The 27717-nt window shown below is 46.8% G+C and overlaps 1 protein-coding gene across 1 annotated transcript; it reads left to right on the top strand.

The window, feature by feature from the left end:
* Window positions 1-271: 271 nt before the first annotated feature.
* On the top strand, window positions 272-27482 carry LOC135818445 (protein arginine N-methyltransferase 5-like). Its single transcript, XM_065331829.1, has 20 exons — window positions 272-479; window positions 1982-2094; window positions 3226-3311; window positions 3848-3979; window positions 4844-4909; window positions 5167-5266; window positions 12815-12925; window positions 13046-13098; window positions 13948-13992; window positions 14968-15009; window positions 15679-15750; window positions 17366-17443; window positions 21894-21952; window positions 22377-22499; window positions 22818-22902; window positions 23676-23888; window positions 24728-24836; window positions 25273-25386; window positions 26500-26564; window positions 26746-27482. The coding sequence occupies exons 1-20, from the start codon at window positions 385-387 to the stop codon at window positions 26896-26898; spliced, it is 1914 nt and encodes a 637-aa protein (XP_065187901.1). The 5' UTR covers window positions 272-384; the 3' UTR covers window positions 26899-27482.
* The last annotated feature ends 235 nt before the right edge of the window (window positions 27483-27717 follow it).

Here is a 27717-nt window from a genome sequence, read left to right as displayed (position 1 = left end):
TCTGTTTCTCGTTTCCGTTACCTTGTATTGGCACATTTAGGGTACCCTGTAAGAAGGCCTTAGCTAATATTATTAGTAATATTACAATAAAAGTATATTCAGATTTATTTAAAGAGTAGTAAAATTACGATTGAGCGGGCTCAAACTCTGCGGGAACGTCACTGATTGGTCGTCTCCTGGACAACGAGACAGACCTCGGCCGGACGCTGCACGTGGCTTGTTGCTGGAGTGCCAGAGATAGAGATGGACAGAGTGGCGCGCGCGCCATGCATTTTTGTATTGTATTGAGTGAAACCAGGGAATCGCTGATTGAAACCAATTTTCACTTTGTCTTGAATTATTTGTTTGAAGTAATTATAGGCTGGTCATTGGGATAGCATCACTATGGCGCATAGTCCGAGGAAAGCAATAAGCGTGGGGCGCGATATGCACGCAGTCCCCGACCTCAATTGTGCGGTAACAGATGCCGCGTCTATTGGGTAGGTAATGACACTTCGAACTTACAAAATTAGTGCTTTTCTGCGCTCATTTTTGTTGTTCATAGTTTTGCAAGTCATTCATTATAATTATAGAATTACATGACTACACTGCACCTCTATAAGGAGTATTAGTTTTGTTGATATGATGAGCTCTATATACTGAGTACAAGATGAATGCCTTTAAATATTATTATTTTTGTAGTGCACATAAAAATGTAAAAATTTTACCAACTTGAATTTTTTTGCCAGAGCAGCACTGCATAATGATTTAACCTGCTCACTCTTGGGGTTATGTTGCCTTGGCAGTTGAACCGCTGATATTCCTAGGAGAAACCACAGTAACTAGTTTGGCTCTACGCTGTACACTTGCACATGTACCCGAGTATGTACACTTACATGTGCAAGTGTACATGACATGATATGCAGGCACTATTGTCATGTACGCTTGTATACGTACGAGTACTATTACATGTACCCGCGTGTATACGTACGAGTACTAGTACATGTACCCACGTATACGTGCAATTACACAATCTATTACATGTACCCATGCATACGTACGAGTACGTGTACCCATGCATACGTACGAGTACATGTACGCCTGTGCATTGTACACTGTGCTGTTTTGTTACACAAGAGAGCGCCAAGGTCTCATGTACAGGTGAAAAGTTGATAATGCACTTTGCATGCTGGCGCTTTTGATTTCGGTTTTGGTCGATTGGCTTCTCCATGTAGCTGCTTGCATCCGGGTGAACGACTCGGATGCTGAGAAACATGTTCTCTGCCCGTGTCCCGACCCACGCACCCGCATGTTGGTATGTGGGTCACTTCTCTAGGTGCAATGTGTGTTGATGCCGCCAGGAAGCATTGCCCAGTTATGGGGCAAGCATGTAGCGGTTCCACTGCTAAATCCGGCTGCGCCTCGGTGAGCAGATCCGCCATCATGTACCGCAACTCGGCATTGTGCCGTGGGGAACTCCCTGTAGCACAATGCGTAGCACGGCTCGCGGTAAATGGCATGTCGTAGAAACAAAAGGCACAGAGGCCAGGGGTACTAGTACTTGCCAGCAGCCAGCCATATTGCAGAGCTAATGAGTCATGGAAACCCACTGTGCTGAGATGTGAACCCAGCTCCAATAAAGGGAGTGCTGTTAGCCACCTGCAAGCACCCTTCTGAGGCAGGTGATGCAGCCACGATACGATCTCAGAGCCGGCACGGTCTGACTGAGGCCAAGGCTTGTGGCCAGCCGAATGATTTCATGGGGTGAGCGAGCGGACCCGCTTATGGATGTTATTTATGCAGCACGAGTCGCTAGTGCAAGTGCAGCGCTGTGCCGCGAGTCCGCGACTTCGCCACAGCATCTCAACTGATGGTGATGTAATTGCCTAACCTCTATATCTTCTGGTGCTAAGTCCGAGGCCTGTGCTATAGACTGTATCACATGGTATGATTATTGAAGGAACCGTGTGCTTTTTTCTTATCTCCATGATGTCGTGCACAGGTTTGATTTCATTGTGGCGCCCATTTTCCATCCTCGGTTCCAACGCAGCTCAGCAGCTGGTGCTGACTACCCGTACGCACTCACACGCTCCGACTTTGTGCTGCCTAGCAACGGTGAGCATTGCTTGACGATGTTTGAACTGTGTTTAACACCTTGCTGTGTATGCAATCCCCCCCCCCCCCCCCCCCACACACACACGCAAAGGATCATAGCAGATGTTCTGTGTGTCAAAAGTAAGGTAGCATCATCGAAAACAGGGACGTTCAGACTACCGATAAAAAGTGACCGATTGGGAAAGTTAAAAGTTTCCAAGGTAATTTGATCACGGGACGTTACTGGCACGTTACCGGCGTAAAAGTGTTACCGCCGCGGCTGCTGCGGCAGTAAAACTTTTCCAGCAGTAAAGAAAGTGCTGAGGCTGGGGAAAAAGGGACAATCCCTTCTCAGTGCCGCGGTGGGAGCTGCAAAACTTACGTAACGGTAACGTTAGTTTATCGGTAGTGTGAATGTCCTTCACGGTTTATCGCCATTCACGGTTTGACGGGATTCACGGTAGTCTGAACGCGCCCTGAGCGGGCGGGTTGTCGGGTACCCTTCAGCAACCATAGACGTTTTCCAGGAACATTGCCACTGGTTGTTATCGTAAGCACAACGCCTCTTCTACGGGCATTCTGAAAGCTTTTCTTACGCGGATCAATCATCTTCTTCACATATTTTCAGCATCTTCTTCACAGATTTTGGCCGGATCCACATCATACTTCCGCACAGCGGACTCAATTTGCTCACTGATACGAGTACCTGTGTACGAACCGGGGAACTCGGTTGTTTCCAACGTACATGATGCCATTTTCCAGTCGCACCTCTTTTTGGGCCCAAAATTCACTACCATATGTTCCAGAGTATCAGCTGCACTGGGGTATAAAATGCACCCCCCCCCCCCCCCCCCCTTTGCCACGAAATACAGACATCTACCGTATAACCGTTGATTTGATCATCAGAGTACAAGCCACGCCCCATTTTTGGTGAATTTTGAGTGTTCAAAGTGCGGCTTATACTCTGGAAAATACGGTATATGGAAAGTAGCTGAACGAGTGGTGTAGCGATTGTCGATTCACAGCCGGCATTCGGAGTCTAAGCCGCAGGGGCGATTTGTGGAACATAATTACATTACTGGTTGAATGCCTGCAGCCACGCTTGCTCATCTGTATCAACATGTCCTGTTCTACTCTGTTTTGCTGTGACAGAGTGGAGTCGCATTGTCGTTGGTCGAATCTCACCCTGGATTGACGTGGATTCGCCATGCGAGCATCTGCGCAAGCGCTCGGAGAAGGTTAGTACGCTGTTGCTGAGGATATGCTTTTTTTCTTCTTTTTTCTTTTTACCCCTACTGACAATCAGAGAAAGATTCTTATCTTATAAAGCAAGGATGCCACATAGGGGCAGAGAACAACAGTAAGTAATAGAGTGCCGGCTATCATGGGCAACTGCTAACAATGAAGACATATCCACACCTTTCCCAGATGACTCATTATCCAACCGAGACGACCTCAGCTGATTTTCTCTGACCATGGTTGCTACGTATATGCAAGGTGGTACATGGATACGGGTAACGGGGTTTTCGGCACTTGTGCCAGTGGTTGTGAGACGTATCCCCTCGCCTCCACTGTTAGGCGGTGCATCTGCCAGTGGGTTTACCGGGGTCAGCGGCCGTCGTGAGTTCCCTTCGGGAACGGACGCGATGATTTCTTCCCACCTAGTGTGCCATGTACGGTGAATCTTACAGGCGCTGTGGATCTGCCGCAGTATGCATAATGCTGGATTGTGTGTTTGATTGGTTTGTCCTGCTGTGTACCATGTACTGTTTAGGCTCTGGTGCAGGAGATCAACTACGCCATCCATCTGTGCCAGCCGACCGTACTGATCACCCTGCGCAGCGTCAACTGTGCCAACCTGGCGCGTGTCATCAACTCGTTCCTGGTGAAGAACTCACAGATACAGGTCAGCGGCCCAGTTTTTTTGGTGTTTTAGGCAAACGATATACCCTAGTTACCCTAGTGCCGCTTCTAGTGTGCCTATTGCTCTTTGGCATTCAGTGGGTGCTCAGCATATGTGCCTATTGCTCTTTGGCATTCACCGGCTGCTCAGCATACCAACCATACTGATCAACGCTTTGTGGCAGAGATGCAGAGCACTGCTGTGTCTGAACAGATTGCTTTATGTGTCGAACACCGGCATTGTTGGGAACGCGGACAGCTTTTCAATGTCCCATCTGCATGTACATGTATGCCTACACATGTACCGTATGTCAGCGCCTTTAAAGCCGTGGCCTTATATTCGAAACACCGCTGCTTTCCTAGATATTTTAAATGCAAAATGACGCACCCACTACGCCATGCCATAAAAGTCAAAGTCCACACAGAAATTTCAATCTAAATCCACTTGTTCACCCTTCCTGCTGGGCTGTAAGTTTGTTAGCACAGTACGTATTCCTTCATTATTACAAAACATACTTCAAATGTCATTTCATTTATGAAGCCCATGGCTTTATAACTGAGACTGGCTTTGTAATCGAATATACCGCCATGGCTTTAAAGGTGCGGACATACGGTATGTACATGTACTTGTATGGTGTTCGATAGTCCCTTGCTGTGCACTTGGTTGTAAGATGTTCCCACTGACTCTCGCCCAGCTGAGTTTCCCACCAATAAAGGGTATAAAGGCATAGCAGTGATCTGCCACAAGCGAAACTGCCTACTCTGGCAATTTTATAGCCGGTTGTAGCGTGGACGTGCGCACTCTTTTCTTGTTGTGTTCACACGTTGTACACTGTACTTGATTTATCTTGTGTTTGTTTGAATGCAGTTCTGGATCCAAACTCCCCTCATCCATCCTCGAGCCTTCGTCGAAAACCTGGTGGATGGTGACTCGGTATGTGAGCTGAGCGCATTGTGTGTGTGTGTGTGTGTGTGTGTGTGTGTGTGTGTGTGTGTGTGTGTGTGTGTGTGTGTGTGTGTGTGTGTGTGTGTGTGTGTGTGTGTGTGTGTGCATGTGTGGGTGTATGTGTGGGCGTGTGTGCGCGCGCAAACTCTCCAACGTACGAAGCAACCCCACGTCTGTCATTTGAGTTCTTCCTTTCTTGCCCGTAATGCGTACATGTATGTATGTATGTGGTCTTGTGTGCGCAGGCCAGTCACTATCAGCCCCCAGCTAGTCGAGATGATGACCCCTGGCATTGGTGGAACACGCTGCGTATGCTCTGCTCCAACTCGACCAAGCTCGGCCTAGGTGAGGAGTGCGCTTGACACAGCTGTACAGGGCTGGGTTAGGGGTTAGTGTTAGGGCTAGTACTGGGGTTAGGGTTAGTGGGTTAGTAGGTTTAGGGTCAGGGCTAGGGTTAGTGACGGCTCATCTGGTCGAAGTGACGACTGCGAACGGGGCGTGATTCTCGGACACAACGGATGGCAGGCCTGGCAAGAGAAAATGCCAAGCAGCACTGCAGCCAATCCACAACCCGGCTATCTCCATATTCCGTGTTTTCGATGATGCTACCATCTGATTGCGTCCATGTGGTCATGGTGCAGGTAGATTCCCGCACCATGTCCACTCCATCTTGAACTATTCGCTCTCGTTTTGTCCAAACAACAACATATCTTCTGACTGTTGACAATCCTTATTATTTCCCCGGACCAACACAAGGCACCACGTTTGGAGTGTGTATTGACATGTATAACATTGCCTCCCCCCGTGGGGAACAAAATCGTGTCACCACGATCTAGGGAAAGAAAAGAAAAAAAGAAATTGTCACAAACACACCTGTACACAACCACGCACATACATAGACCTACATGCACACATTCGGCATACACCCACATGCACAAAATGAATACTCTACCTTTAATCCGACCATTCAGCCTCGGAGACCAGTTCCGGTTCTTGACCGAACCAGTCGAACCTGGCCGATGGGTTTACCGGTGGCGGTGGAGGCGTGGTGGGCGGGTGAGGGACTGCGCGGACCCGGGCCCGCTGCTGGAGACGAGCTGCTGCCCGTCGCCGAGACCTAGCCACAAAGGCGGGAGTGCGTCGACGACGGGCTTGCCGGATGTTGCGGCGCCGTTCGATGGTGCGGCGAGCATCCTCTGGCGGCAAAGCCAAAGCCAACAGAGAAAACGCAACACAGGACACCACAGCAGACACGCCAACGCACGTAGGTCAAACTCGACAGCGAGGACGAACACTCGGCTGGAGATGAATACTAACTATAGCTAAAAGATTTTCTGCATGCTCTTCTTGTGTGCGACCAAAAACAATGATGTCGTCGAGATAGATTAAACACTTAACATACAAAAGACCTTTAAGAACAGTATACATTAATCGCTGAAATGTGGCGGGTGAGTTAGTGAGTCCGAAAGGCATTCTGCGAAACGGGTAGAGACCGTGTGGTGTAACAAAAGCAGTTTTTTCTCGATCTTCAGGCGCTACCAAAACTTGCCAATAACCAGATTGCAAATCCAAAGTATTTTGCGCCGTGCAATGCGTCAAGCGTGTCATCAATGCGCGGTAAAGGAAAAGCGTCTTTTCGTGTTACGTTATTCAAGTTCCAATAATCAACGCAGAATCGTGTCCCACCTCCGTCCTTCTTCGCTAAAACAATTGGGCTGGCCCACGGTGAAGAACTTGGTTCGATAATTTCCTGCTCTAACATGTCATCTACTAATTTACGCGTCAGCTTCGCTTTATCCGGTGATAATCGACGGGCGTTGTGGCGGATCGGATGATTGTCAGTAAGGCTGGAGATGAATACTAAGGGAAAGTAGAGTGAGAGGTAACTCCACAGCAAGGAAGAACACTCAGCTGGAGATGAATACTAAAAGAAGTGACAGAGGGTACTTCAACAGCGAGGACGAACACTCAGCTGGAGATTAATACTAAAAAAATGACGGACTCAGTCGGTAGAGCATGAGACTCTTAATCTCAGGGTCGTGGCTTCGAGCCCCACGTTGGGCGCCAATGTTGACAATCCTTATTATTTCCCCAGACCAACACAAGGCACCAAGACTGAAGTAGTTTTCGGGTAGTATGGACTTATTGATAGATGGGACGAAATTAAGGATGGACGACTGGACGAGACGAGGATCCGACTGACGATAACTGGACTAAAGCGTAGGCTACTCGACCAAGGATTCGACTGAAGATTAGACTCTGGGAAGTCTCGTTATACAAGGAATATCACTACAATAAATGCGTATGGTGTAATGCATAGGCGCGCCCAATTATTTGGCACGCATGTTTTGTGTGTAGCCCGGCTATGTACACTAAAAAGGGATGTACAGTAGGTATCGGTTATAGCGTGGGTGTTTGTTTGAAAAACGACTTTCTATTCTTATTTCCGATATTTCTTACACACGATAAATCAAGTGTGACATATCATGTGCATGTGCGCAGAGGCAGGAAGATCATCGTACATGCAATGTAGTGTTACTGTGCATGCGGCTGGTCATAGTCACATAGGCTTACAATTGGCTATGCAACATGAGTTACATGACCACAACAGTTGAACCTGCAGCACTACGACCCAACGCAAGTCAAATCGGAACTGCATTGGACGGATGTTATTACTACAGGCGATATACTTTGTACTAATCTGGTATGTTTTGCTATATAAAGTCCATTCTTAGGACCGATATATTCTACTGTACGATAAAATTGCTTGTAAGAATAAAAGTGCACTTGAAATCCATGTTATGATTATGAAAACATGAAAACATGAGAGGTCATTCTTGTAGGCAGTATATTCTTTTACACGACCACGCTATAACCGATACGCACTGTAATTAGATCAAATGTACAGTGGTTTTATGTACAGGGGCAGAAGGAGGGAAAACGGGCTACAAATGTGTATGGTACTAATTATTGCATGCAGGGGTAGGGGGAAATGGTACAAATATGGGGGTTATGAAATGCGAGCTAGGTACACGTAGTGGGGAAATGGTACGAATATGGGGGTTATGAAATGTGTATAAACTATCGCATGCAGGTGAGTGATCCAAATATGGAGTGTGTATTGACATTTATGCTGACCTTTCGTACAAACTTCCAGTCAACTTGCCCATCATGCTGGCGGCTTATACTGGGCATATAAACCTCATACAAACCCCATACAAACCCCATATAGACCGCCACCATAGAAACAGGAAGAAGTCGACTGTCAGTTTGTATGAAGGTCAGCATAAGTATAATACATCCCACTAGTACGCTTGTACGTGAAATATAAACCATCATCCAAACCTCGGCTTCGCCTCGGTTTGTATGTCGGTTTTTATACCTCACTCCATATACACCCACACTCGTATACCAGATCTCCCATGAAGTTTATAAATTTCCTTATCACTCTCTTATTATTGACCCCCACAGAAACTTGTGATCTCTAAGCGGTCAAATATCAGCATATATTGACCGCTTATATTGACCACTTATTATTGACCACTTAGCCCGAGGACTTAGAACTTTTTCCTCAACTTAGAAAAAAATCAGAACTGAAAGAAGAAAAATCTGAAGCCAAATGCTGGGATTTGAACCCAAACTGTCAGATTCTCAGTCAAAGAACTTGGGGAACATACTACAAGAGACAACTGAAAACTTTGGTTTACACAGCAGTAATGTCCAATGTAAACGGCATATGTACATACTATTAATAGTATTATACTATTACAATAGTATTCCTTTCTTCCTATAACAAAGAAAAAACAGTTTTAGGTATGCTATGTCGTGATAAATCTATTATTGCCCTCATAATCGGTCAATATATGAAATATAGACCTCGTAAAAGACCTCGGGGGACCTCGGTCTTTTACTCGTTCTATATTTCATATATTGACCTCTTTAATCGTGCAATAATAGATACATATACACTGTTCAATATACACCACTAAGGAGGTATATACACCACTGAGGAAAACCATCAGAAAAAAACTCACTGAGGAGCTTTCTTTCTCTAAAAAGGAGTGTATATAGCTTTCTTTCTCTAAAGCTATATTCTCTCCTTTTTAGGGAAAGAAAGCTATATTCACTCCTTTTTGCTCTTGAGCTTGCGCATGGAGAGGTATAAATATATAATAACAAGGGACCTCGTGTATATGTATAGATTATAGACCGGTTAGGAGGTCTATACAGGATATATAGACCGAGTAAAAGACCGAGGTCCCCCGAGGTCTTTTACGAGGTCTATATATCCTGTATATACCAACTATGAGGTCTATAATCTATTTATCGTGTTCTCCACGCAATAGTTTCTCTTCATATACGACATATCCTTGTAATTCTAGTATTATACTATAGCCTATACTGCATTGTACTGCATTGAAAGTCAAGATCATTGTTTAAACTAGGTTCAGCATCGGTAGCACAGTGGCTGGGTGGTAAGGAAGAGTGACTGAGATTCACAAGGTTGTGAGTTCAAATCCCATCTTGTGCATTTCTGCTTTCTTCAAAAATTTCTTTTTCTAAGTTGGAGAGAAAATTTCTAAGTCCAAGAAGTTCTAAGGAGTCAAATATAAGTAGTCAAATATATCGTGTATTTGACTAAGGCCTCGGTCACACTACGGCAAAAATGCTGCGTCAGCGTCAGAATCATGAGCTTTTCCATGGCAACTGACGCAACGCGGGAAGTTTGAGCGTCAGACGCTGCTGCGTCTGACGTGGGGAAATCGGCTGCGTTGCCGCTGATGGGAGTGACGCTTGGCGGAAAAACAGTGTCTTTCAAGTAAAATTAGTTTCAAGACACTTTGCTTGAGTTGAGCAGTTATTCGACATTCGTCTGTTCAAGGTTTGTTTTGTTCCCTCTTTTTGTTCGAGATGAGTCCGTGGACCTACGAGGCCGAGGCTGCTCTGCTCCGAACCTGGCGGAAGAGCGAGGCGTTTTCTGAGAAGAAAATGATGTCGAGAAAGGACCAGTTGTTTGAGTGGGTCATCGGCCAACTGGAGCCTGTTGACTTGTGAGTGTTGTGTTGTCGTCAAGAGCCCCAAAAAGGACAACCAGTATGACGAAGTCAGGAGAAACACAGCTGCGATGCGGACTTTTCTTGCCTGATCAATGACACTACAAGTACAACTGAAAATGGCTTCAAATTCGGAAAGAAACAACAACGATCGTGCACGCGTCGAGGACCTTTCGTCTTCTTGTAATCAAAAATCAATGAAAAATTCGAAAACTTAGTCCGACAATTTTTTTGTATAATAAACAACAGGCCGGTTTCCGTGGAGATCCGTGTCGTCATTGAGTATCCCTGGTGATTTTGTGACGTTGACAAATGCGTCAGGCCGCGGCAGTCATGAGCTGGAAAAAAACAAAACACTGTGTGACCCCCCCGGCTGCGTCAAGTGATGCGGCTTGACGCTGCGTCCAGCTTCAAACTGCCGTAGTGTGACCGAGGCCTAAGCAGTCAAATACGCGATATATTTGACCGCTTAGGTATCAGGGAAATTAGTGGGGTCAAATACTAAGAAGGCGATAACGAGAAATATCGACCAATTATAAAAACCGAGGCGAACGTATAGGATATTGACCAAGATGAGGTCTATATTTCCCATATAGACCAAAGTCGAGGTCAATATCCTATTTATCACGATTCCTTTGCCATAACTCCAAAATTTGAACCTTTATGAGCCATTTTAACCTTTTTAGTATAGCATTTGTACTATAGTGTACATAGGATGTTGCCTATTTTGGGTACAACACTGTAAGAACAACAGAGTTCAGCATCTGCAGCACAGTGGCTGGGTGGTATAAGGGGTTGCTTGAGATTCATACTGTTGTGAGTTCGAATTCTGCTTGTTCTCTTCCTTTGTCTTCTTTCTTTCAATTTTTCTTTTTGAAGTGGAGAGAAAATTTCTAAGTCCCTCCAAAGTCGAAAGATTACAATGCCTAAGTGGTCGATACAAGCGGTCGATATAAGCGGTCGATATTGCGGCGATATGGGTAATATAGGACCAGTCAAGGATCACGAGAATTAGTGGAGGTCGATATAGAAGAGTGATAATGGTCTTTATCACTCTTCTATATCGACCTCCACTAATTCTCGTGATCCTTGACTGGTCCTATATTACCCATATCGCCGCAATATCGACCGCTTGTATCGACCACTTAGGCATTGTAATCTTTCGACTTTGGAGGGACTTAGAATTTTTCTCTCCACTTCAAAAAGAAAAATTGAAAGAAAGAAGACAAAGGAAGAGAACAAGCAGGATTCGAACTCACAACAGTATGAACCTCAAGCAACCCCTTATATTTGGTTGCAATCACTGCTTATCCATGCCGGTTCCTTTTCTTCTCCTCCCCTTCTCCCTTCCTTGCCGTGGTTGGCTAACACCCTCTCTCTTTGTATTGGCCGGTGTTCTCACTGTGCTATGAGATGCTGTAATAAATAAATAAATAAAATAAATAAATATACCACCCAGCCACTGTGCTGCAGATGCTGAACCCTGTTGTTCTTACAGTCTTGTACCCAAAATAGGCAACATCCTATGTACACTATAGTACAAATGCTATACTAAAAAGGTTACAATAGCTCCTAAAGGTTCAAATTTTGGGGTTATGGCAAAGGAATCGTGATAAATAGGATATTGACCTCGACTTCGGTCTATATGGGAAATATAGGCCTCGTCTTGGTCAATATCCTATACATATTTCTCGATATACACTCGGTCCCTTGTTATAATATATACATATTTCACGTACAAGCGTACTGTTGGGTTGTATTATATACGTATAACATTACCGTAAAGTACCGTTGATCCGCCCCCCACGCCATGTCGCTTCCCAGCTGGGTTTTCGGCAGGGGGCGGGAATTAGATCAAGGCTGTCAAGTGCAGTACGATGTACAACAACGTGGAGGATCAGACTCGATATGCTGAATTGTGCACATTTCCATCCTGGATTGGCACGTTTTATGTACAGCAGTGCAAGCGTCGGTTCAACATCGTATTTCGTTGTATACGGCGAAATCGCTTCACAGGTAGAAAATCGACTGGGGGCGGGAATTAGAGAGGGGGCGGATCAACGGTACTTTACGGTACTATACCTGTTGGCATGGCAACATCCTCATGTGTGTTGTCTAATGTAGTAAATGTTAGACTACAACTACTGTACCTATTGCTACTATTACTCTCAGTCTTATCTTACACAATTACACTCGGTAGGCTTTTAGAACGATTATATTATTACAAGCAAGTCACCGGAGAGAGACTGAAGAACTCAGAGAGATCAGAGAATAGAACAAGGAGCCAGACTAGAACAAGACTGCGCAAGCGCAGCCTTCAGGGTATACGTAATACTATGGAGGGAAAAGGGGTGCATGCAGTAAGTGAGAATAGGGTGAGCGGGAAAGGGGGTGCATACATTAAGCGAGACAGGGTGAGCGGGAAAAGGGGTGCACACAGTTAGCGAGACAGGGTGAGCGGGAAAAGGGGTGCATGCATTAAGCGAGACAGGGTGAGCGGGAAAAGGGGTCAGCAGGGAGTGCATGAATATGTGTAGGGTTTTACTTTCTAGCATCAGGGTTCTGCTTTCTGACATCAGGGTTGTATTTTCTAGCATCAGGGGTGCACTTTCTAGCGTCAATATAATTATTGTCACTAAATCATCTTGATTTAGAATGCTTTGTACTGTGTATAACTGAGGCTGGCTTTGCATGTAGCTTGGGGTGGAATGACTTGGAGCTGTCTCTTGTCGAACCGCCTTTTCGCCTTGCTCATTACCACTTCTTTTGCTGTTTTTTTGTTTGTGCGTGTGTATTTGTGTGTATATGTGCACGTGTTGTGCACACATGTGATTTGCAGTCCCGGAGATTCAGTCCGGTCTTCCTGACCAGGATATCCTCTCTCGCCTGTGTGGAGAGCCAGTTGTTGCAGCCGTGCTGCCCACTAGCACCTTCATGAATAACAACAAGGGTGAGTTGCTGTCTGATGCAGGGAGGGTGAATAGCTTGCAGTTTGGTTTTCGTGTATATAAATGCTCTGTCGTGTTTGGCTATTACACGTCTTTGATTTGTCCGCTCCTTCTGTTTGCAGGCTTCCCTGTTCTCTCTCAGCTCCACCAATCACTCATACAGAGGCTACTGAAGGTGAGAGACCTATGTATGCAGTCTGTATGGAGAGAGAGAGAGAGAGAGAGTTGTGCATGAAACTCTGCATACAGAATGTCGACGTCCTCCTCGGTCAGCTTGTGTTTTCATTGTTGCATCATGTGTTTGTTAGATGTATGTTTCTGTTTGAGGTGGAAGGTACACACAGAGTAAGTTATTCGCTCGTGTGTTCGACCCGAGCAAGACAATGAATAAAAGTTGAAGTCAGGAATTTTTTGTAGTGCCCGATGACCGTGTATTGCACATGTGCTTGAAATTAGCAAGTGTGATCTGGCGACTCTTGCAGTTACTCCAGACCTGCTTTCTACTGTTGGGCACATTTTATGATTTTTTTTAATATACTGTAGAAGGAATATTCGTTCTTTTCTAAGGATCCGCAAACTCCATTGCTGCCGTTTACACATTACACAGTGCCTACTCAGTCGAAACACTCACACATGCTCTCTTCGCTGCAAGCGTCACTTCAGCTTCTCCATTTTTAGGCTCAGGCTTCACCCGGATGATGCCTGAAAATTTGATGAAGCTGAAGTGACGCTTGCAGCGAAGAGAGCATGTGTGAGTGTTTCGACTGAGTATGGAAGGGAATGTTCGTTCCTTCGTTCGATGGAAAAAAACATGGAAGAATTGTAACATGAAAAAATGGGGCACACGTTATGTGGCCGAGTCCGCCAACTAAACCAGAATTTGAACAGACGTGCACTGTGTATCACAAAACTGACAAGGAGTACCGAGACATTCCACGGCATGATTCGACCAAAAAACATTAGAGCTGTGAATTTTGGTGTTTGTTTCACCAGTAGATTTTTGTTGTCTTTCTCTACTTTGCAGCTCGATATCCAGCCAATTCTCAGTGGATCGCCTAAACACGAGCGGGTGAGTTTAGTTGTGAATGTGTCCTGTCCGGTTGGCCATGGTTTGACCCAATACCGCGGCATACCTGAACTGTATTGCAAAACACCTACTGTGCATTGCTAGGCCATGCAGTGCGGCCATTCGAAGATACACATCTGGGCAAAGGCTCGCTCGTGGTCTCCCACCCACCACACTCAACACTCGCGCTTCAGATCCAAAAGTGTGAGGGAGAGAGAGAGAGAGAGAGAGAGAGAGAGAGACAGACAGACAGACAGACAGACAGACAGACAGACAGACAGACAGACAGACAGACAGAGAGAGAGGGGAGGGGGGGGGGGGAGTATACGGGTTGAAGTCCTAATTTATTATGCACAACGCTGCCATGCGCAATTCTTCGACCGTGCCACTCACAGACCTGCATTCAACAATGTGTAGTTGTAAGTAGACTTATATTGCGTATAGACTACATGTGCAATATTTGCATACAAATTACACTTCAATCCACGTGTAAATAATAAGATTTAGTATGTTCGTGTACATCTTTCATTGTCGTCACTCCCAAGTACAAGTATACTTGTCGGACAGATGATGCTTGCAGGCCATACGTAGGCTCTTTGCATTCCCGACATGAAACTAGTCGTGATCTACATACTGTTACACATGACTCGCAAGGGAGGAGGCCCAAGTATGCATAGTGAGTTCAATAACCCAGGGAGTCGGAGCCGGAGCAACAAGCGTAAAACAACATCAACAATAACGGATCAAGGCATTCTAGTCTTTCAATTCCGAGTTTCATGCGCGGTGCACAATCTTCAGGCAATGACACATGACTCATGCATTTGCACCGGTGACCTGCAGCGGCAGTCTCGGTGCGCCGGTGGTCCATCACCATCGTTCACCTTGTGATCATGCCGCTGGCGGTGTTTTGTTAGAACACTGGGAGTGGAATGAAATTAACGTCTTTGTTCATATGTTCTTGTTGTCGTGACTCCACAGGGTGTCAAGGTCTACTTGCAGTATATCAACCACCTCCATCAGGTACTGTCTCTATTTTATACCTTGCTAATGAGCTTTGTGTGTTTTGCCAGGGTAGCAGTCACACCAGTGTTTTAAAAGGCCGCAACGTAGTGTGTTTACTGCATTGCACTCTCAGCGTTTGCTTTTCCAGTGGGCCTGGCGATGTGGCCAATTCGGCAGCCATGGCAATAGGGCTTGAAAGTGATGACGTCAAAAACGGCCAGGGAGTAGTAATTTGACATCAGATTTCTATTTTGGATCCACTGAGGTGTGACTTTGCTATTGCCTCAGTATGTGGGTGCATAGCAACTCACTCATGTCGTATGCAGGGGGACTTTTACTTCGCCACCAGTTGTAACCCCGGCCCCAGTAGCCAAATCAGTCAGTTTCGCTGGTTACATCACCCTGCTGTGAGTAAGACGGCTTGAAATGTGCTTGGATCCATGCAAAAACTGGATCCAAGTGGATCCAGTTTTTGAATTTTTGAAATTGTTGCTATGCTGTGACATAGCACTTTCAAGCCCTATACAGGCGTGGGTGTACAGCTGTGTCGAAACAAGTCCCCGGGTTCGGTAACTGTACTAATGGCCTTCATTGCTGTCCAGTGATGTTTTCTATTGCTTTCCATGCTGGTTGCTAGCACTTGACACTGCTGCTTTTACTGTACTGCTGTTCTTCTCGTGTCTACAGAGCTTGCCTCCACCTGGCCCTGTGGAAGCCTTCTCTCGTGGATACGAAGACTACCTTCAGTCACCGCTGCAGGTAAGCCTGTGCACGTACACTTGGGAGTTAAGTGAGCGACTTGGCTGGGACTCTTCGAGCCATTGTGTGTAGAGTTGGGGAAATTCCTGTGCAGTATACCCCTCCATTGGACATATAGATCAGTACCTGTATTATAGCGGCAGTACTCTGTATTTTTAAGAACTTTGAATCTCCAGTGTAGCCTACTAGTATATCCAAGTTCAAATCCCTGAAAAGGAATATGCATTTCCTCAATAGAAGAGACGAGCCATGTATGCTACATCCCGTCTACACGTATGTTTTAATATACTGCAGTTTTTAACCTTTTTAATAAGGGTTCAGTTTTGTAAAATTCAGGGCTCACAGCCGGTATGCCAAAAACTCGATTACGTGGGAGGACATATTGGATCTGATCACCATAGAAACGGGCACGCGTGACTGCTAAGCGCAGGCGTAGCACTCACAGTCGCAAGGAGATTTTGACTTGCTTGGGCTGAGTTGCTGTGACAAGAACTGAGCCGTGGATGGTGAAGGAGACGGAGACAGTTCTCCATTTGTTTCGGTTGTTATTGTTTCCTTCTGAGTGGATTATTTCGCGAGCATTGTTGGCCTCGTCGGCCGAATTCTTCCTTCAGACTGTCCACACACGGAGTCCTGCGAGGAGTAGCCCCGAGCAGATTCCTGCATTCGTTGAACACGAAAGAGTTCAACATCTACTGCCCGGCAGCTACGCCGCTAATGCACAGGCGCGGGTGACGGGAGAAGGAGAGGACATGCACTCCTTGATGTTGAAGGCATGGAGCAATGACTCACGTAGTGTTCTAGTTTTAGTTTCTCCGCCGTGAAGTCCTGTTGTGTACAATGTAAATATACGCCTGGTCCGCTGCGAAGAGCCGCGCAACGCAGTAGTGACGATGTGGAGTTGTGAATTATTTGATTCACCACTCCGTTTCGTTGCAAGAGAACACGTCCAAAGGCTTCGCCGTTGTGCTGGCCATGTATTTCTTCAGTCGGCCATAACTCCTGAAGGACACAGCGATGAAGCGCCAGGCGAGTAGCAAAAACATTTCGAAAATTCGCCTTGCTGTAATGTTGTTTCCGCATTCACAACCGGTCCAGCGCGCCTCGCACCTGTACTGCAGATAGCGTCGCCTTCGAAATGTTCGTTTGTACCCGTCTCTTGCCCGATTTTGATGGCCAATAGCTTAAAATTTTCAGTAGGAAAATTAGAAGAATTTGTCCGAGAGACTTTTCAATTTTAGGACAATAATTCATGTCAGAATTACGCCTGCACGAACTGATACTTTGGCCTCGTATGTACGCCAAACCGTATCGATTAAAACAAAAAAACTCTCGGACAAATCCTTACAATGGGTATTGAGAGTATGTTCCTAGAGTTTGAAAGGCCTAGGAGAAAGCATCGGTACAAATGAACATTTTGAATGCACCCCACTTTCAAGCTTCGTGAGATATTTGCCTGATCGCATGTACACAATTCTGGCATACTGCCTGGCTCGCGTGACAGCTCGCGTGACAGCGGCCTGTCCAAAATGGCGCCCACGCTTTTGTACGCGGCTGTGAGCCCTGAAATTGTTCATTTTGTCGTCAATCATTGTGTGTGAATTTATCCGTGCAGCCTCTTCACGATAATCTTGAATCTCAGACGTATGAAGTATTTGAGAAGGATCCCATCAAGTACAAGCAGTACCAGGAGGTGAGCGCGGTGTGCCAGCCATTGCCCGAAGAGAGCTTGCGCGTGCGTGTTACTCGCGTATGCATGTGTAGCATATACTGTGTTGTTTACAGTCTTTCTGGCTTGTAGTACAGAAGCCTGTTTTGACTACAAGCCTGATTTCTACATGGACCATAGACACATCTGCATGGAATCAGTCGAATGGTCTTGGTCCGAGGAAGCTGAGACGCTCCCTTCCCACTTGAATCCCAATCGAACTCGCGCACTTCCACCGAAACTGGGTGACTGTGCCCTACTAGATCGGGATTTGTATGCAAAATGTCACTAAAAGCACCATTTCGTTCTTATAAAAGCACGGATGACTGCGATTGTCCCATATGTTGTAGTCTTTTGGACGCTGAGTCGACTGGTTTTGGTCCGAAAAGGCTGCGATGCAGCGTTCCTCCTTTATTCCCAATCGAACATGCTTGAACAAGCGGTCACGTGCTTCTGCGTACACCAGTCACCTGGTCACCGTGCCTGCAGGGTCCAACTACTAGCCTGTTTGACCTTTTTTGGGTGCAGTCCTAGTAGATTCTGTCAGGGGCGTAGCCAGGATCATGGTTTAGGGGGGTGCCCATAATTTCTTCCATAAACGTTCTTTTGAGGAATCTTGTATATGCATGCTAGTGCGGTGTACACCTTGAATTTATGTATTATGAATGTCTCCAGCTTCCCATTCCAACAATCTATATAATTACACATTTGCATTGCACTGTCAACTGTTCTCTATGTATCGTCATGATGTGAATAGAGCGAAAACATTCAATAAAAATTTGGGCCTCTTCTGTGTGACAGCTAGTGTACTGTATACTATGCTATTATTAAAGTGATAGTTTGGGAGTAGATATCCGATACTACTAATGATGTATTTAGAACAAGCAAAATTAATAGTATGCTGGTGACTGGAAATCAAGTCAGGACCCACAGTTCAAGCTGAATCTGGTGCAGCAGCTTGAGGTGCGGTGGCGAAGATGTTTGTCAGGTGCATCCGCCTTGGATGGCGCCGCGCAAACTCATCTATGACCGCATCGATGCTCACCGGGATATCACGGTGAATGTGCAGCAGGGCGAGGCCGGTCAAGCGCTCATTGCCCATCGTTGACCTCTGGCGATCCTTGATCCTCTTCAGAGCACTGAATGAACGCTCGGATGAGCAGGACGTAACGGGAAGAGTGCAGAGCAGCTGCAGTATGGCACGGATGTTGGGAAACATCTGGCTGGCGTGAGGTAATGACAGGGCAGCCGAGGTAGGAATAGCAGGCTCGCCATGCTCATTCCAAACATTCGACCACTTGGTGTGCCAGCAATGCAGCTCACTCTCCACGCTGGCTGCGGATGGGAAGTCAACGGAATACGTCCCAACCAACTTGTTGATGGCTGTGTTTGCTTCGGCAATTGACGACGAGAGCAGGATCGAAGGTACCACACACTCACAGAACGCCTGGAGAGCAGTTCGATGATGGCTTGTGAAGCGGCTTTTCATCTCTCCTACCATGTGGTCCAGGAGAGGTATGCTGATCGACCGCTTGTAATACTCGGATGGTGTGTCAGCTGGAACGTTGTCCCGGTGTGTCTGCCTGCCGCATGACCTCGGAACAGATGGGTTGACGTTCATCTTGGCACACGTCGATTCCACCACCTTGAACCAATCCCCGTGGTGCTTGTCCACATCAGCACGTACCTTCTCGAGTGTTTCCTGCACTGTGTGGACATCTGCCATGGCATGAACGATGTCCTTGGCTTCCGACTGGAGGCTAGACGTTATCCCACGCACATAGCCAAGGCACTTGTTAGTGATGACCAGAGCACTCATGAATTCTGTGGTTGTAACCCGGGAGAGGAGGCCTTTGGCATCGATGAGTGAATCTCGGGACCATGCAGCAGCAGGCGCTTCGGAAATCTCTTGGAAACATACCACGAGGGAGGGCAGGAGGTTGAGGAATGCTTCTAATGTGTCTAACCGCTGCACCCATCTGGTCCTGCACAGGTCCTTCACCTTGTGGCTGGCTGTGTCAGGCTGCGTGGCTGACGCTGCATGCTCCAGAGCACAGCTCACCATCAGTCACCGCTTGCGACATAGCAGAGGCCTGCGACACCGTAGCAGAAAGACTGGGTTGCGTCTTCGTAGACTTCGCTTGCTTCTGATGAGCCACCGATTTTCCATGGCGCTCCAAGTCATATGCTCCTCCATTCCCAAACTCCAAGTCCTTCTGGCATATTTTGCAGAAGGCTTTTCCATCCGCGCGTTTTGATTTGGTCAGCCAATCTTTCAGCACAGGGTTCTCCTCCCAGACAGCTTGATAGGTGACACAACGCCGTTTCTTTTTGCCAGCGGGTACAGCAGCCACAGACTGTGTTTCAACTGCTTCAGTTTCACTTGCATCCGAGTCAGACGACGAATCAGACACTGCAATCCTTCTCTTCGTAGCTGCGGGTGGACGAGGTACGGAACCATCATCAGAGCAAGCGGAAAGATCGTCGTCATACACCAGAAATGGCTCCTCCTCGTCGAACCAAGGCGTTCGCGGAGGCGTTGAAGGCGGCGAATCCGACACTATCAGCTGGAAATCCTCGGAGTCTGAGTGATAGTCTGACGACATTCTGAACGTTGAAAAGTTAGTTGATCTAACTACTACTTCAACTACCACCAGAAGTCGAGAAGAAGATCAACCGTCCTACTCCCCATCTAGAGGTCGTTGGTCCAAGTACAGTCATGTAAGTAAGTTTACACAACGGATCGGATGTCACGCCAGGATTCAGGAACAGGGCATGAACCCTGTGAACTGCATGCAGCGCCGCGAAGCACAATGCGACGCCGAAACGGCTGAATCGATCATCACTGCGTCAATGATCGTTGATCCAGTGGCGGCAGTACATGTACTGCAGTTGCAAAGCTGCCTAGCGCCTGTAGCAACCGCCGTTGCTACAGCTCATCCCGTACACCGTACATACTCCAAGTGCATGCAAGCACGCGAGCATTTTACATCTACAGTCAACTTCGCCAATAACGACATGTGGCGGGGCATCAGAAAAGTGTCCTTATTCGCGAAGTGTCCTTATAACCGAAGTCCCATTTGAATGTATGTGAACCCATATTTTGTATAGTATGATATGCATATCAAAATCAAGCTCTTTTCTTGCTCTATGTCAATGTGTACTTTATTTTCATATTGCAGTTGAAAGGAACTAAAAATTCAATATGCAAGGGAAATCAATTGAAAAATATGCCTTTTTGAGCCATCTACAGGGCCAGAGACATGTACATGTGTCATGATTACTGTACAATCATGTACAACTACATGTACATAATTGTATACATAATTATAGGTGTGCTGGTAAATCCAACAATTTTGAAGCCAACATGTAAAAGGAAGAAAAAGCCCCCCCCCCCCCCCTTTGGCTGCATTTTCTTGCATGTGTGCCTTTTTATAATAATAATAATATTATCCATCACCATAGGTTCTGGTACTTCTGCATGACAGGTACATATACTTGACTGACAGGTACTTGAAATAGCTGTCAAAAGCCCAGAAAGTCGTTGTTCAAGCAGTGAATATGACCTCGGGGCACTAAAAGCATGTCGCTATTCGCGAATTGTCGTTATTCAGATAGTCGTTATATCCGAAGTAAAATGTATACAGTTAGATGGGACTTTGCTCTGGGCATGGAAATTCGGTCGTTATTCGCGAATTGTCGTTATATCCGCAGTCGTTATTAGCGAAGTTGACTGTACGTGTACAAATGACCGGCCAACTGGACTAAAAAGCGCTCAAAATAAAATAATCGGTTGTCCCTCTTTGGGAACAAAATCGGTCGGTTTGTCGGACAGACGATCAAAAATCGGACGATTTCCGAAAAATCGGAGCAAGTGGCAGCCCTGCGCTTGTTCAACCATGTTCGATTGGGAATAAAGGAGGATTGGTGCATCGCAGCTTTCTCGGACCAAAATCAGTCGACTCAGCGTCCAAAAGACTACAACATATGGGACAATCGCGGTCATCCGTGCTTTTATAAGATTGAAATGGCGCCTTTAGTGACATTTTGCATACAAATCGCCATCTAGTAGGGCGCAGTCACCCAGTTTCGGTGGAAGTGCGCGAGTTCGATTGGGATTAAAGTGGGAAGGGAGCGTCTCAGCTTCCTCGGACCACGACCATTCGACTCGGCACCTCGAAGACTACAACTGGTGATATTTTGATTTACATAGGAACCTAGCCGCTACATCGACATGTACTAGTACACGGGTTTTAAATGCAAGTTGACAGTGTACGTGGGAGTTTACAGTGTACATGGACCTTGGCGCATACAAGCATGTGCGTGCGCACACGCGTTTGTAAGCTGTACTGCTCAGTAACTTTCGTGTGAACGCTGTGTGTAATGGCGTTTGTGTGCGGTTGTGGGTGGGCGTGCATGCATGGTTTTTGAATAGGCTGTGTACCGTGCTCTGTTGGATCGAGTTTCTGAAGAGGAGAAAGATACCAAAGTAACGTAAGTCCACTCCAGGTGATCCTTTCTGACTTAGTCGCGTCGGAACCTGCTGCCATCAGTCACATGACTCACATCACCCATGTTTACCTTGCAGTCTGGACTCACGTGTATTACTATCACTTGCACTTCATGTGGACTTTTCCTTGATACACACGAAACGGTAATGCTGGTACCAGTGTCTCCCTGGTGTTGCGTATACGGGACGCAGGGCTCTCTGGCAGTACTCCCTGGTACGTGCACTTGACGTACATACTTGTAACTCTTGTCTTCCGTGTCTGGCCACCCTGTTCCCACCTGCCCTGCATGATCCTCACCACTATCACCGTCTTCTCTTGTGCTACACCTATTGTACCCTGTTCCAACCTGCCCTGCATGATTCTCACCGCTATCGCCGTCTTCTCTTGTACTACACCTATTGCCACAGCACTGTAATGGTTGTTGGAGCCGGAAGAGGCCCTCTTGTGAGGCAGTCGCTGGAGGCAGCGAACCGAGCACAGCGTCTAGTCAAGGTCTATGCCGTCGAGAAGAATCCGAATGCAGTAGTGACGTGAGTACTGCAGGTGCTCCTGCTTCTTGTGCATGCTTCTTAGAATGGAACATGTTGCTGAGAACTTGCCGCTTGAATGTATCCAAGACAGTTTCAAAGTGAAGAATTCGGACAAGAAAAAAAAAAAAGCAGTTGTATATTGTCCTGCGGTTCCTAATTTTGTGTTTGACTGGTGCTGGTCGTACCAATAATTGCCAACCCAGGTATGACATATTGTGGCTTTCCTGTCAGTGATTGGTCTGTGTTTCTCTGTGTGTTGCTTTTGCTTCTCCCCCCTGCACTGCCAATGATGGTGACGATGGTGATGCTGCTGCACAGACTGCGGACATTCAAGGAGGAAGAGTGGCATGACCGTGTGACGGTCGTGTCGTGTGACATGCGCGAGTGGAAGGCACCCGTCAAGGTAGGTGCCCCCCCCCCCGCAAGTCACGAGAGAGAGACAGAGAGAGAGAGAGAGAGAGAGAGAGAGAGAGAGAGAGAGAGAGAGAGAGAGAGAGAGAGAGAGAGAGAGAGAGAGAGAGAGAGAGAGAGAGAGAGAGAGAGAGAGAGAGAGAGAGAGAGAGAGAGAGAGAGAGAGAGGCTTGCTCGTCAGTGATGCTCGCCGTGTAGCCTGTACCACTGCAGAGCTCTCCCACTAAGGTCTGGTCCATGGCTGCTCCCATGTAGGCGCAGTAGCAGCAGCAGCCATGGCAGCTACTGCAGCCCGGATTCCTCATTAAAAATTATGGATATTGCAATACGTCCTTGCATACGTGTGCGCCTCCAATATCGCTGTGCTGCATGTGAGCCACATTCATTAAAGCCTGTGTTCATAACTGACTCATGTACTCATGGAACCGCACGTCTGTGCGTATGTTGCTGGCTTTGGGGACGCCATGTGTTTGTAAACACGCTGAAATAGAGTATTTTCAGCGCATTACAGGTGCATACTGTCGGGGTCAAACTATTACTACATGTATTACTAATAGATGTCACACAGCCTATAACACGCCTCGATTTGGTGTTTTATGTGAAAGCTTGAATGAGAGTTTGGTGAAACTGCAAACGTACAGCACACACATACACGCCAGTTCTCAACACGGCTTTTGTCTCTGTTTCATTAGCCTGTAGAATAGTATGCTCTTGCCAGTGCTGACTTGTATTTCTCTGACTCTCTGCTCATGCACACATGCACAGGCTGATATTCTCGTCAGTGAACTCCTCGGCTCATTCAGCGACAATGAGCTATCGCCAGAATGCCTGGATGGTGCCCAGTCATTCCTGAAGGATGATGGTATCAGTATTCCAAGCGAGTACACATCGTATCTCGCACCACTTTCTGCTCCCCGGCTGCATGCGCAGGTTGCTAACATCCGCGATCCCAATTCCAAGGACAGGACCATAGCAAGAGTATGTGGAAACAATAGAGAGAGCCCATAGTTAGTTTGCAGTTGCCTGCTTCTGGGCTGTGCCAGTGTTCTACTGGGTCTGATGCGAAATACCATAGACGACGGCACTTCTTTGTGCTCTCTCTCTCTCTCTCTCTCTCTCTCTCTCTCTCTCTCTCTCTCTCTGTCTTTCTTTCTTTCTCGCTCCCCCCCCCCCCCTCCTCTCTCTCTCTTTCTTTCTTGTCCCCCCCCCCCTCCTCTCTCTATGTTCTCTCTCTCTCTCTCTCTCTCTCTCTCTCTCTCTCTCTCTCTCTCTCTCTCTCTCTCTCTCTCTCTCTCTCTCTCAGATGTAAAATCCCGGCTTGGAGTAAATACAGTGCTGCTCAGTGAAACCTGATTGAGTGAGTCCAGTACGCCATGCCGGGCGCTGTGCAGCCCTAAACCTACCAACTCTGGGATTTTCACCCGTACCGGACGCTAAGCTGACTCGCTCCGATCGGTTTTCATTGAGTGGCACTAGACTTAGTCTGTAGGATTCTCTAGTACTGGTGAAACCTGGTTGCAGAAAACAGCCATGGGACCGGCCTACCACGGTCTTTGAACGCAAGGGCTCTCTAAAACCAGAATGATCTTGGCACATTGCACACATTGAGTCCCAAGGAACAGTGGTCATGCAAGATGCTTACTGGGGCTAGGTGATTACTTGGTTGAGTTTCGGAGAGAAAAGAGCAGTACGAGGCATGTGGCCTCTAATTTCCTAATACTTTGAAATTCTCCGTGAAGTCCAAATTTGAAATGGCTTTGCCTGTGCCAAGTATTTTTTTAAACTTCTGTGTTTCTTGCATGAACTTGACTTTGCAGGAGGATCCGTATGAGAGTGGATATGTCGTTCGTCTGCACAATGTCAGTGTTCTTTCGCAGGCACAGGCTGTGTTCAACTTTACGCATCCCAACCGACCACAACCTGGAGGTGAGCGGGGTTGTGTGGAGGAGTTTCCAATCGCAGTCTTTCTTCCTCTTCTCCGAGTCCCCGTGTCTGCTAATGTCTCGGTGATCTTGGTTTGAAGTTGGTTTTGAGGCTGTTGATGTAGTCGTCTGTGTCCTGTTGAATGTCTGGTGCATGCATGGAATGCAGCTGTAATGGTACTTATCCTGTTGAATGTCTGGTGCATGCATGGAATGCAGCTGTAATGACACAGAGGTGATAACAGTACTGGTAGTGTGTTGAGGGTCCCATGCCTCACCCAGCTGGAGGCATTCCACGCGGCCCATTCCTGCTCTGCTCATCTAAGAATGTGTAGAATCTTGTGAGAATAGTTTGTTGAAGCGTCCAGACTGATTCTTTGAAATATTCTGTAGCACTCTGATGTTGGCTCAAGTTTCTGTGTTGTGTGTCCCTGCTGTAGCTGCCATTGACAACGAGCGATATGTCACTCTGCGATTCGTGTCCAGCACGGACGGGTTGATGCACGGCTTTGCCGGCTACTTTGACACGGCCCTCTACAAGGACGTGATGCTGAGTAAGTTGTCGTGTGACTTCCATGCGGGAGAGGGGGGGGGGCATAGTTTACCAGAAGAGGCTTGTGTCAGAAAACGATGGCTACAAGCCCGATGGCCGGTGCGTTATTGAACTTCTTCATTTTCTCCTCCTCGCCCATGTTCTTTCTTGCCACTCGACGGTGTGTAATGCAGTGTAGCCCGGTCCTACTTTAGCTTGTCCAGCATTCATTCAGCTTGCCGATGCTAGCCAGCAATAAACCAACCTTGAGATTGGTGATGGTAGTCAGCTGTGATGAGGAATAGCTTCTACAAATGCGTCTTTCGCTGGCATAACAATACCTTTACAATGTAACTGCCAAAGACTCATGTCAGCTTGTGGTTGGAATGTAGCTTCTCGTATGAATAGAATTGACTGCACTCTCGCTGCTGTGAACGCGTCATATAGTGATGTAATTCAAACAGTTCCAAGAGTTCTCGTGCTGATCTTCATTTACATGGTATCTAAGGGGCCATCCGTAAATATCGATCTTTTTTCACCAAACGAATTATTTTAGTTTCGACCCAACCCCTCACTGGGCCCTCCCTCCCCCTCAGAACATAAAAAATGTTGATACAAGTATTTGTGTCTTTCCATCAAACTAGTCAAGAATATTTGTTTCATCACAATTTTTCCGCCAATATGCTGTATAAATTGACATCGTTGTGCTTCGTCACATTATCATCATGTACTGATTTTGAAGAGTAATGGTACGAAAGGCCTCATCAGATTTTCAACTAGCTTCGTCTCTTTGTGTGCTGATGATAATACAAGTACATGTATACAACAAAAGTCGCAAGCATGTCACTGCTCCTACGGCCATGTGCATGTACCGGCATCAATGTTTTCTGAAACGAAATTGGTCAACCTCCTCCCACCCCACAACGAAATTATTTCGTTTTGTGAAAAAAAAAGTTCGATATTAAATTTATGGACGACTCCTATTTTAAAGTGAAGATCATCCCAAGAAAATGCTCTTATAACTTTCCAACCTACCTAGCTATGTTACGTGTTGTGAGTGTGCGCTTGATTCTTTTCCTAGCCATATTCAGATAGCATCTGTGGGTCGATCATGTTGTGGTGTTATTCCGTCCAGGTATACTGCCCGAGACTCACTCACCTGGCATGTTCAGCTGGTTCCCAATGTTCTTTCCGTTGAAGGTATGTACAGCACGATGTGTGTGTGTGTGTGGGGGGGGGGGGGGGGGGGGTATAGCTGAATTACTGCCGATTGACTGCCTGCTCAACACTATGCTATGCAGTGTGCTTGTATCTCCTTTCACGTGTATGAATCCCCGTAACCGTTTTGCTCTGTCTGTGTCTGCATTGTCATTTCTGCCAGGAGCCTATCGCCATCCGCAAGGGTGAGGTCATCGAAGCTTGCATGTGGCGCAAGGCCAACTCCAAGGATGTGTGGTACGAGTGGTGCCTGACACGGCCAGTACCCACACCGCTGCAGAACGCTCTCGGCCAGACCTACCACATAGGTTTATGATAGGTTTATCATATTATAATAGGTTTATTGATTGCCTGCTTGCTTGTACAAGTGTCCCGAGTGATTCCCTACGGTGTTCCCCGCCGTGGAGGATGACAGGTGTGTTGCCTATCAGATCCTATGCCGCACTGGTTTTCTCCGTAACGCTTGGCACCACGCCCATCTGTCACGGACAGTAGGGGCAACGATGTGAAGTCTTGCTCTCATCGCCACTTCGCCGAGCGGCCGTTGCTACGCTGAATGGCACAACTGCTGCCTTGTCGTACAGATCTGGTCACTGGCTACAGTCTTGCTCAGGCTGCCCCCTCCGCACCGTACCAGCGACAACTGGTGAACACTTGCGGTCATGCTGTGTCTTTTTTCCGTATTTCTGCCCAGAGCTGCTCCCATCATCACATCGCATCCTCTTGCAGTAGTGTGCTTGCGTTCTGTTGTTTTGCCTCTGGTTGTGCCAGTCATTCCTGTTCTGTTGCTGCAGTTTCGGACATGCCAAGTCTGAGCTGACTTTTTTGCTGCTGATCGAATCTTATTCGTCTACCATTGCTGCTTGTCACCAGAAGTTTTCCTTCTACGGAACAGCGCAACGACCTGCACTCTTTGTTATTTGCCCGCATGCCAATGGCTGATCAATACAGCAAGTTTCTCAGGGGTACGATCCGTAGATCTACAGTTATAGCTAGGAAGAAGACCATGCACTTGTATTGTACCAGGTGTACTGGATCCGATCAACCCTACTCCGTGGGCGGGGTCAAAAAATTGTAGTCTGTACGTGATACCAAGAGACCATAATAATTATAACCCCAAGACTCCCGCCAAGAG

The sequence above is a fragment of the Sycon ciliatum genome, chromosome 1 (assembly GCF_964019385.1).
Source record: "Sycon ciliatum chromosome 1, ocSycCili1.1, whole genome shotgun sequence".
Lineage (NCBI taxonomy): Eukaryota > Metazoa > Porifera > Calcarea > Leucosolenida > Sycettidae > Sycon > Sycon ciliatum.
This window is presented reverse-complemented; position numbering and strand designations above follow the sequence as displayed.

Coding starts and splice junctions, on each gene's coding strand:
- LOC135818445 (XM_065331829.1), top strand. CDS start 385: ATGGCGCATAGTCCGAGGAAAGCAATAAGCGTGGGGCGCGATATGCAC. Junction 3,312..3,847: donor TGCGCAAGCGCTCGGAGAAG/GTTAGTACGCTG, acceptor TGTACTGTTTAG/GCTCTGGTGCAGGAGATCAA. Junction 22,500..22,817: donor AATCCGAATGCAGTAGTGAC/GTGAGTACTGCA, acceptor GCTGCTGCACAG/ACTGCGGACATTCAAGGAGG.